General features: G+C 39.1%; 1 protein-coding gene across 2 annotated transcripts; it reads right to left on the reverse strand.

The window, feature by feature from the left end:
* Positions 1-1,365: 1,365 nt before the first annotated feature.
* LOC107781721 (auxin response factor 16) lies at positions 1,366-5,122 on the reverse strand. Of its 2 annotated transcripts, none has more exons than XM_075228131.1 (4): positions 4,980-5,122; positions 3,182-4,368; positions 1,858-2,756; positions 1,366-1,760 (listed from the first exon to the last, which is right to left on the reverse strand). In XM_075228131.1, the coding sequence occupies exons 2-4, from the start codon at positions 4,301-4,303 to the stop codon at positions 1,691-1,693; spliced, it is 2,091 nt and encodes a 696-aa protein (XP_075084232.1). In that variant the 5' UTR covers positions 4,304-4,368; positions 4,980-5,122; the 3' UTR covers positions 1,366-1,690. The 2 variants fall into 2 exon arrangements, with proteins under 2 accessions (XP_075084232.1, XP_016457948.1); XM_016602462.2 differs by lacking the exon at positions 4,980-5,122 and adding an exon at positions 4,665-4,819.
* Positions 5,123-11,509: the final 6,387 nt, after the last annotated feature.

The raw sequence follows: 11,509 nt of genomic DNA on the forward strand, positions 1-11,509 counted from the left end.
TAGTGGTAAAATTTACTTATGTTGACCCTTCAAATTTGAGAGTGCAATGCTTCGATAGTTGGAGTATATGCTGCAGTTTTAGCTTTACTCTAAACTGAATGATGCATTTTTTTTTCCTTTAGCGAAAATAGAATTTGTCCTTGTTAAAGCCGAATTCATTTGTTTTTTTATCAACAGTATGAAGGATCAAATTATTTTACTACTTTTGGGGGGTGAAAAGTAGGACATAAGGAAAAATAACTTTTTCCTCTCGGTCATAAAAATTCTAAAAATATACCTCTATAATATATTTCATTCAAAAGGAATTGCCTCAACGACCTATAATAGTCATTATAATGTTGTGCAAGTGAATTTTCCTAATATGTATGACTAGAAAATCACTAATAATTGTGGCTCTTAGGATTAGAAAACAATCAATATCAAAGTGCAAATGCATGTGTCTCTTTCACAAGTAGGTTCCATATGTGAAACATGAGGGTTACAGAAGATTGCTTAATTTAAAGATGTTCACGTGGACGACATAATTAGCTAATGACCTGTTTGGCTAAGCTGTAAAAATCAGTTTAGTTTAAGAAATGCTTTTTCTCAAAATTATTTTCTAAAAAATACTTTTGATAAGAAACAGTTTGTGTTTGACTAATTAATTTGAAAAGTACTTATGAGCAGCAATTAGTGTTTGACCATGATTTTAAAAACTGTTTCTAAGTATATTTTTCTCAAAAGTGTTTTTCAAAAAGTACTTTTGGAGAGAAACTAATTTTTCTGCTTCTCCAAAATTGTTTCGCTCAAAAATTGTTCTTAGGAAAACAAAATGCTTTTGAATTGGAGAAGCCTGGAGGCTAAGCTTAGTTATATGCCATATATATAATTAATTTACTAATTAATTAGGTTGACTTTATTGAAGGCCTGCAAACACTTGTAACTTCCAGTTGGCGCTGTAACGTTCAATTCAACTCTCCACTGCAACCTCTGCTCTCTCTTCCATTCACACATTTTCCTTACCTCCTTTTTAAAAAAAAAAAATTATTTTCTCACAGATTTTGTAGACTCTCCCACTCCCCGACACCCCAAACCATTCATCTTTGTAATTTTTCCTTGTAAATTTTTGTCACGAGCACTTTTTTTTCTTTTTTCTTGTGGGTGGGTGGGTGGGTTGGGGGGGGGGGGGATAGGATAATGTGGCGTTCCCTATAGTACAAGCCCACCAAAAAGTTAAACACACTAAAAATATTTCTTTTTGTTTAACTCTTTTTTTGTTTTTCCCTGTGGATTGGGGATGGAGTGTGGGTGAGGTAGGTGACAAGTCAACTGATGAGTTTCAAAATTTTGGACGTATACAATGTAAGAATGAAGAAAATAGAAATATCGCCAGCATATTCAGTTTTGTACACATTAATCTGTAAAGATAGCATCATGTTCCATTTACTAATTTTAATTTCTACATTGTCAATAGAAGGTGAATGAATAAACTGTATTCTCGTAAGATCAACAAAAAAAGCTGCAAGATGAAACCCAAATAGATTGAAAAGATTAAACAAAGCTGAATCTGTCTTCAGTCTACAATTTGCTAAACACTGGTTGAAGGAGAGATTCCCCCTTCAACTCTTAAAAACAACTCAAAGCTGGAAAAAGAAGCAGGTTGAAACTACTGTTGTAGCAATCATTAACAAGGATCAATATCCATCAGTCTCTATCTCCGTATGTTATCGCTGCCAGAATCTGTTAAGATGGTAAGCCTTCTAGCTGTCTTCACAAACTGACTGCAATCGCAAAAACAAGCCAAAGGACAATGTCAATAACCGTCCATGTGAACATTATTAAAACGAACATAAAGGAATCTGTGGCTTAGAACTTCACCCGAATGGTTCATCTCCAGTGTGCTTAACAGCGCCGGTGAAGTCTTGGTAAAGCACATTGCTTAGCATCTCTGATGTTCCAACACCAAACATGTCAGCTACCTTTTTATACAACTCTTCATACGAGCCAAGGACTGAAAGATCAAGTGTTCGGCCTACATCCTCGGATTCCATGAAAACCTTGCAGTGACCAGTCTCCATTCCAAATTCAAGTTTTTGATCTTTATACCAAGGAAGTACCTCACCTGAAGAATTTTCTGGTGGACCATTATGAATAACAGCTGATCCCGAACCCTCGGAGACATTCATCATCTTCTCTGGATTCCCATTAGATAAACCGTTGCCAACTGTTTCACTAGAGCAGCTCAGGGACATCTGCTGCTCGGTAAGAATTGGTTTACCGAATAACTTGAACGATGGTGTTTGTGTTTCCTTACGTTTCGTTGAAGTGGGAGTAGTATTGCCCATGGTTAATAGGCAAGATATATTCTTATCATGGTCAAAACTGGTAATGAAGCTGCCGCCTTTAAGAAGTCTAGAAGGCGGGACAGAACGTTCGAGTTCTTTGAATCCAAATGGCAGTAGCCCTGCCTGCAGTTTGTTGAAGTGGACATCTGATGACGGTAATCCACACTGAGCATGCCTGGCTCCCTGTATGCCTGCAGGAATGTTGTCCGATATACAACACAAAGGGCTGCTGGGGCTTAAAGGGTTGTTGAGAAGTGAAGACATTGAGAGTTGCCCAACCATGGGAAATTCAGGGGGTTGTGGAAGCCTCAACTTCTTTCGTGGGGGTGAGAACGGAGAGAGATGGATGGGAGGCATATTTGATACCAATTCAACCAACCATGGACTCACTCTCTTCACATTTTGAAGCAAATCAGGCTCATCCCAGTGCACCTGCTCAGCAATTAGCAAAATGAGAAACCGAGGATCACAACAAAACTATAAAAAGAAAGGAACTTGCGGATTCTTATTAGAACCTCAGGAATGTTGCGGACTTAGAGCTTTTAGCATCCTCCCTTGACTATTAAATACTTACTCTAGACGAACACTAACTAGAAAGGTTTAAAAGGTCACTTCATCAAACGCGGACATTCTTAACTAAAAAATAAAGGCTTGATAAGGTCAAAAACTAGAAATTTTGTCCCTTTATGTTTTGAATTAGTTAAACTTGAGATGAGCTAAACATTATCATACAAGAGGCAATCAAACTGCATACTAGAATGCGACTTTCTGAACTACAATGACTTAAGAATGAACATAAAGAATCTGAATGTTTGTAAATGGAAACCAGGACATATACAAAAAGACTAAGAAGTTACCTGGAGAAGGCGCCATGGAGAATTTGGCCAGTGGATGGGGTCCTCAACATGAACAGAAGATATGGTCCCCATGAACCAGCTAATCCTTGAGGAATCTTCGGTCTCAAAAGGCATTTTGAACCTCATCCCAGAAGACCATTGGACTCTCATTGCAGCTCTTACCGCAGAGGCCTTGACGATAAACTCCGGAGTGCTTGCTCGGGGATAGTAAACCACCTCAAATGGCTGGCCACAGGCAGCAAGTTTTGCTGCTTCAATGACAGATTCAGCTATAACTTTACCTTTTCCCCTTATACCATCATCAGACTTTGCTGCCTGACCATTTCGGATGAACTTCTTCTCATCTTCGCTCAAGAACCCAGGAAACCCCTGATAAAGTGAAGAGGCATAATTCCCTGGTCCAGTATTCCATCCGGAGGGCACCTCCTGTCCGCTACCAATCCCCCTCTTCGCCCTACGGATCCCAACACAAAGATCCCCATTTTCCGCCCTCAAGAACACAATCGAATCCCCTGCAACAAGCTTCTTCTGGTTCACAAAGTTGCTCCATCCAGTCGTTAAAAGATGCCGCCTTGGTGTCCCCCTATAAATATGCCTAAACTTCCAAACCTCCCCATGAACATCCTTAGCCAAAATGGTCTGGACAGGAGGCTCAGCCGAGTAATCCAGCCGTGGAAATATGGTCTCAGCGCAATATCTTGGCACAGAAAACCCCCCACCATTGTTAGCATCAGACTGTGTCAATGTCTTAGCAAATGAATTAGGTTTCTCTTGATTTTCATTCTTATCAAGTCCTAGAAATCCAGCATCATCTTCAACATCACATTCTTTACCTTTCAATGGAACCAATCTTATCTTGGCATAGACCTCATCAGTCTCAGTATCAGCCAAGTACCTAATGGATGACACCCTACAAAGAGTAAGTGGTGGAATTTTAGGGAAACCCCCAAAATCAACGTTCTTGTGGGCATGTTCAGCATGTCCCTGAGGAAAGTAAAAGGCTTTTGAGTTCAGTGGTGGCATTTGGACCATACCACCAGCACAGGCATGCCATAACTGAGGATCCAATCCTTTCTCCACTTCATTCATAGGTTTGTTCACTGGATTCATAATATTTATCATTCTCCCTTATTCTTACACATAAAAATGCAAACTTTTTCCAAATCTCGTACTTTCACCTCAAAATTCTGCAACCACAAAAAAAGTTCAAAGTATCACAGCTTTGAAACAAGGAGGAGGGGGGGGGGGGAAACAGAGATAGAGAAGAAAAATGCAAGAAAATGATACAATTCTTTAGGATTTGTTCAATTTACACTAACTATTACTCACATATCTAGTCAAAACACACAAATTAAAATAAGGAATAATTCACATAGAGACTCTTGAAATGTCTTAGTTAGTTGTTCCAGAGAAACCCCATTACTTTTCAGAAAATGAAAAAGAGGAAAAGCATGATAAGAGAGAAGGTGGAAGATACGTTTACCTTCAAAATAAAGGTTTTGACATGAAAATACAAAGCAGAGCTTCCATTGCTTAAACTTGTCTCAGATCAATGCAATAGGGAAAAAAGAAATGTGCTTTTATTTGAAGAGAGTGAAGGAATAGGAGGGTTGCTTAGACAACATCAACCAAGTAAAGAGAGAGAGAGAGAGAGAGAGAGAGAGAGAGAGAGAGAGAGAGAGAGAGAGAGAGAGAGAGAGGGGGGGGGTGGGGGGTGGGGAGAGAGAACAGAGTGTGTTGATGGGGACAGACAAGACAGAGACAAGAGACACACAAACCACATACACTCAACAGTCACCTGAAGCTTCGTTGCCGACCAGAGAGAGGGTGGCAGGCTGATTGCTTATGAAATTGACACTATCACACTTCTTTATACACTCCTTATATACTTGTACTCCTACTTGTACTCCTGCACCTGCTTCTACTACATTAGTATATATATATATATATATTGTGTTTTTCTTTTTCTCTGGAAAAAAATGCTCTCATCAGAATTCTTTTTTCTTTTTCCTTTTTCGTTTGTTCTTGAAAAGGGCAGTTGGTCACCCGGAGGGGAGAAGTTGAGATTTGGTAAGGGAGATTTTGCGGAAGCTCTTTCAATGGTTATGTCTTTGCAAGATTCCAAGTACTTAACCTTGCGAGTAAATTCGTACTTTTAAGTTTAATAACTGATCTCATTCTTCTATAGGGTTTCATATTCTATAATATACTATCCTACTCCATGATTCGTGTATCAACACGCGCTGGACTTCTTTAATTGTTGTAAAATTAATGAGATAATCAATTTTGTTTTTTTTAAAAACTTTTATTTTGTTTCTCAGAATTCTTTCATTAGTCAAGATTATTATGCCTGTAGTAGCGGCATTGAGTTATTCCCTTTTCCAACACTAATATCCTAGGGATTATTTGGTGTGCCAACTGCTCTCTCCTGCCTCATTCTACAACCAAATCCCCTTTTTTTTGGCATTAGTTGAATTAGATAGTGTTTATCCGTAAAACGGTATAATTGAATTTATACGTGGTTTATAGATAAGTGAATCGATTTGATCCTATAATGATAAATAAATTAAACAAGAAAGTAAAATTTAGCGTTGAAATCGAGATAAGACAGTAGGGATCTTGATTCCGGGAGTAGCGCTTCCGGAAGCAATAGTAATAATATTAATAAGCAAGAAGGTAAAATATTATTGAGCTTTTGAACAAAGTATAGTATTAGCTTTGTCAGAAAATTCGTCTCCTTTACAATAGTTATAGAGCTCCCTATTTATAGTTGCACCTAGGGAACAAGGTACCAGGATCAAGCCCCTCTTTAATGACAATTATGAGGGCCATTGAAGAATATGTAACGGTAGGCAGTGAATGCCATATTCTCTGTAACGGACCATATACTTAATGCTGTAGAATATTCTCCATTAAATGCCACCGAGTGACAAGCATTTATTTCGCCTTAATGAATACCCTTCTCCGATAACAAACGAGATCATTGCCTTCAGACCTGATTGTCTTCTGTCTTCGGCTCCACGTATCGCCTTATCATGCGAGCATTTAATATGAACATATTTTACCCTATACAGATAGAACCCTAAGAAAGGGTCGATTGTCTCCTGCTTTATTTTACCAGTAAAGAATTTCTTGCTAGATTAAATTGGGGGTGGTGACTTATTACACTAACTAAGATGTTTCGTTTGTGCATTTGCAACATCCAAAAGGAAAGTCATCTCTCTTCCATTCGGAGCAAGCATCGTAATCATACCACTATAAAATAATCAATAATGAGTCATATTCTCTGTGCTACGTTCCAATTTGGTGGCAATATTTAACTTGGTACAGAGTTTTAAAAAGATTAAAAAGATTAAAAAATAATTATGGTATTAAACATATCAAGATATTTAGGATAACATAAAAAATTTAAGTTAATTTATTTTTAAATATAAAAATGAGACATTCCTTAAATAGACTAACATCAAAATAGTGTCTTATAAAATAGAAAAAAAAAGTAACAAATATTTTATTTTAGTATTATAAATTTGATGTGTATCCACTTTTCCCTTATTGAAGTACAATAGCAAGTATTGCAGCCAAATGCATAAGTAAGTATACACGATCGACAAGTAATAAAGTAGTAAGGAGAGTATCGTTCCTGCAATGACTTGTTATTAACTATTAAACTATCATTATTCTCTAAACAAGAATTAAAACGAAAAGTGTTTGGGACTAAACTAATTAAAAGGGAAAGAAAATAAAGAATGTACACTAGACAAAAGAGTAGATTTTTTATGTTATCAATGCGATAAAAATGATCTTGGGTTATAGGCTATTTAATAATCCTGTTGTCTTTTTCAATTGATTCAGCTTCTTAATTTGTCTATCATAGGGTTAATTTTACTCGTATGAATCCTACTCAGGTATATCCTATCCTAACTGCGAAATTACTTCCTAAGGCCCAGGTTCTGAAACTTGCTCTATTCGTCCAAGATTGAATAAATAAACTAATGCAATAAATCAATAAATTAAAATCAAAATCCAAATAATACATTAATGAAAGAACCAAAATCGTAGAATATGCAATTTAGCTCCACATAGACATGATAATCAAATGATAAATCGTCCAAAGAAATATAAAAATCGCTAGTTTGGCCGAAGAATAGATAAACTTAAGCTCCACCGCTTTTCTTTGCCTCCTAAATAGTGTATCCCCATGCTTTATGGTGTTTATATAAGACTCATGGCATGTGCGAGGCTACTTTAATCAATCTCAAGTAGGCTAGAAAAACCTGCAGCACAGGTCTTAGACGCTCACGAGGTGGAGTCCGGAACCTAAATATGGTCTTTTTGAACTCAAATGATCGAAATAAATGAAAAAAATATATTCTAATCAAGGTATATATAGCACCATTTTAAAGGGCGCTATACCTTAACGTCCGTTTTGGACGTTAAGGTATAGCGCTCTTTAAAAGGGCGCTATATATGAAGTTGATTAGACGTCCAAGTATAGTGGCAGTTTATTAAGGCGCTATATGTATAGCGCCTTAATAAACGACGCTCTATACCCCTTCAAATATATGTCCCTCCCCTTTTCCCCGTTACAGAACCAAAACAACCCCCCCCCCCTCCCCAATTTTAAAATTAAACCAGCGGTCCTCCCCATTAACGACCCAAAAAAACTCGAGAGGACCCCACCCATCCCACAAAAAGTAAATATTATTGGTCCCACATCCTAGCTAAGCCTTCTCTCGTTATGGGTTGCTCGTTTCGGATTCAAATATTCAACTTTCAAAAAAACATAAATCGAGGTATTCCAGTTTAGTTTTTGTTGAAACTCGTATAAAAAATGCATATTAGTTGTTTTAAATGTGTTCTATGTTGTTTTATATTTTTTTTTCTTTTATTAAACTAGTATGTTATTTTTATCCGGACTAAGATATTAGTGTGCTAAAAAAATATGTAAAAATTGAGAAATCATTATTATTTGTTCAAAAAAATGTTAATAAGTTACTTTTTACTGTTGTATATGTATTTTCGTGAATGTTTTGTGATTAAATGTATTTGTTGTTTTTATCTGGTTTAAATTATTTATTTGCTTAAAGACTGGTAATATAGTGCCCTTTTAGCGTAGTAAAATGTAATGCCTTTTAGCGTAGTAAAATGTAGTGCCTTTTAGCGTAGTATCTCTGTAGTTATTGAAATTAATCATTTAAGTATCTCTTATACCCAAAAATACGTTAAAATAGCTGATAGATCAAACACAAACTCTGTCCAATTCTAGTCAACGATCGTAAGAAAATAACATGAGAAAACAATAATATTTTTCGGATATCTTGGTGCTACTGGGCCTCAAATATCAAGCTTGGAACCCATATGTGATTACTTAATAATTAAATCTTGTATAATTATAAAAATTAATTATTTAATTTACAAACAAACATATAAAATTATAAAACTAACATGTAAAATAATAAAACTAACACATACAAGAATTTCGGGATATCTTGGTGCTACTGGGCCTCAAATATCAAGCCTGGAACCCATATGTGAATACTTAATAATTAAATCTTGTATAATTATAAAAAGTAATTATTTAATTTATAAATAAACATATAAAATTATAAAACTAACATGTAAAATAATAAAACTAACCCATACAAGAATTCAGGATATCTTGGTGCTACTGGGCCTCAAATATTGAGCCTGGAACTCATATGTAAATACTTAATAATTAAATCTTGTATAATTATAAAAATTAATTATTTAATTTACAAACAAACATATAAAATTATAAAACTAACATGTAATTAATGTTATTTAATTTACAGTAGACGACATGGAGGTCCCGCCTATGCATCCCGGACCTTCTAGCGATGAGCTACTGTCGTTACAGGGCGATCATAGGTCCTCCCACATATGGGAGGGAGAGTTACTGGCCTAGATTCTCTGCGTCAGGAGAGTGGATGACATGTGGGACTTTCTAAAGGGTAAAGTTCTCTATCCTCGTGTAGTCAAACGCCTGCAGGATACGGGCTTCTATAGGATTTTAGAGATCGGGCGGCTGCAGCTCGATTGGTCTTTGATCATGGCCCTGATAGAGCGGTGGCGACCGGAGATGCACACATTTCACTTGCCCATTGGTGAGGCCACCATCACACTGCAGGACGTGGAGGTTATATATGGGCTGCCAGTTGATGGACACCCTGTTGCTCTGCCGCAGGCCATGAGAGAGCTGACATGTGGGCAATACCTGGACATGCTACAGCAGCTCACTGGTTTTCGGCCACAGGAGGAGACTGCACTGGCTGGGGCCAGTCGTCTGCAGCTGATGACTATCCGAGACCATTTGGAGGTATTTCACCCTGACATCACAGGCGATACACCGGAGCTGCATGTCCAGCGGTACATGAGGTTGATGCTGCTCCTTATGTTTGGAGGGGTCTTGTTCCCGAGTACTTCGAAAAACCTAGTAAGCTTGAGATTTCTTCATCATCTTAAGCGGCTAGATGATTTACCCCGGTACAGCTGGGGCGTTGCTGTTCTCACCTACTTGTTCAGGCAGATGTGCCGGGCGATCATGGGCACCCAGCGTGACATTGCTGGATTCTTGCCGCTGCTACAGGTGAAAACATATTCGAATACTCTATTCATTATAACATACCCAGTAAAAAAATATCTTAAATTTTACGTCCACTTTTTATGTTAGGTTTGGGCCTGGGAGTGGTTCATACAGTTGCAGCCACCTCTACCACCATTATCTCTGGGTGTACCACCTCCGTTTCTCCCTCTAGCTAGGAGGTGGGTTCTTCGGCGGGGATATGGATGAGAGTACGAGGCTCGACATAATCTCCCCTTGTGCAGAGATTTGTTGGATTTGCTGGAGGGCGCACAGGTAAATGTATACCTAAGTTTACTTTGCCTAGTTTCACATGTGTTGCATATACTCACGTTTTCTGTTGTTACTTAATAGTTCATCTGGACGCCATATAGCGACGCGCTGATAGTTGGCTTGCCCGATTATTGCTCGGCCGATCGACTTATTTGGAGCTCTTCCGTCCCGTTGATGTGCCTTGATATTGTGGAGCATCATGCCACCGAGCGGGTACTTCGCCAGTTTGGCCGTCCACAGCTTGTACCGCCACCGCCCACCTGGCATACCATACATTTCCAGAGGGATGATCATTCCAGGGTGGACCAGGCATATGTGGCATGGCTAGAGGCACGGATCGATACTTGGGACCAGCGACTTGACCTGATTCCGCTGCCCTTCACCGCACCGGACGGATACTGAGTATGATTATATGGGTTGGTACCGCGACGTTACCCGACTTTTAGTCGGGAATCCCATTCATCGCACTGGCGGTCGGTACATTTTATACGCCGGGAGGCACGAGGCACTGTAATTGGTATTCTTACTTATAACTGTAACCTAGCGTTCCATAATTTATATTTTACATGTTGTGCAGGCTATTGGCCTACATTTGTTCCACCAGTTGGGACTGCAGATGCAGCAGCATGCCGGCGAGGGAGCGACCACTTTGCACGAGTATGGCCGACAGGTTACAGAGCTGGCTGCCTGACACTGCGGTGAGCCTGAGAGGATGAGCGCTTATGACACGACCCTGCTTATGTGGCGCCAGAGCAGTACCATCGAGGTAGGGATGTCTCACGAGGTAGGGTTGTCCCATGGGGTTATGGGGGCCGGCGAGGAGGTGGTCCCCAGCAAGTGGGCGTTGAGGCACCTATTCAGTCGAGTGACCTCCATGAGCCAGACTACCATCACAACAGCATGCTGTCATATAGCCTTCAGTTTCAGCTCACTCCAGGGTCTTCGCAGCTTACCCTGTCAGATCTATTATTGATCACGGGCACGAGCATTACACGAGAGGATTGGGATCAGTACTTTCCAGGCCCATCGACTGCTGTTGACGATCGGCCGACCCGAGATGTGGATAGTAGGCGCCGGCTGAGTTATGGCTCATCATCGAGGGATGTTGGGGATCTTTCACAGGCGCAGGTATATTTGTATTACAATTAAATTTAAATTTATTTTTATCTCATTGATTAGCCATAAATATCTTTATGGTTTTCTTATTAAGGCTTCATCCCCGCCCGTCATGGAGGCCACTTTGTGCGATGCTCACCTGGCTGCGACGGATGATTATATTCAGGAGCCCGGCGAGACCATGTTAAGACAATTTAAATTTTTGTGACTTAACATGTACATTACTACTATATATTTTCATATATTGAGCTAGCTTATTCTTCTATAGGTTACTGCTGGACCGACGACCCCTTATACCGAGCCTGCCAGCACTACTGACGATCATGCTGCAGCGCATC

The sequence above is a fragment of the Nicotiana tabacum genome, chromosome 13 (genome assembly GCF_000715075.1).
Source record: "Nicotiana tabacum cultivar K326 chromosome 13, ASM71507v2, whole genome shotgun sequence".
In the NCBI taxonomy this organism is placed as follows: Eukaryota; Viridiplantae; Streptophyta; class Magnoliopsida; order Solanales; family Solanaceae; genus Nicotiana; species Nicotiana tabacum.

Excerpts from the sequence above, each read along its gene's own strand:
- LOC107781721 (XM_075228131.1), bottom strand. The coding sequence starts at position 4,303 with ATGATAAATATTATGAATCCAGTGAACAAACCTATGAATGAAGTGGAG. Across the intron at positions 2,757-3,181 it reads CTCCATGGCGCCTTCTCCAG|GTGCACTGGGATGAGCCTGA; the intron begins GTAACTTCTTAG and ends ATTGCTGAGCAG. Across the intron at positions 1,761-1,857 it reads ACTGGAGATGAACCATTCGG|TCAGTTTGTGAAGACAGCTA; the intron begins GTGAAGTTCTAA and ends TTGCGATTGCAG.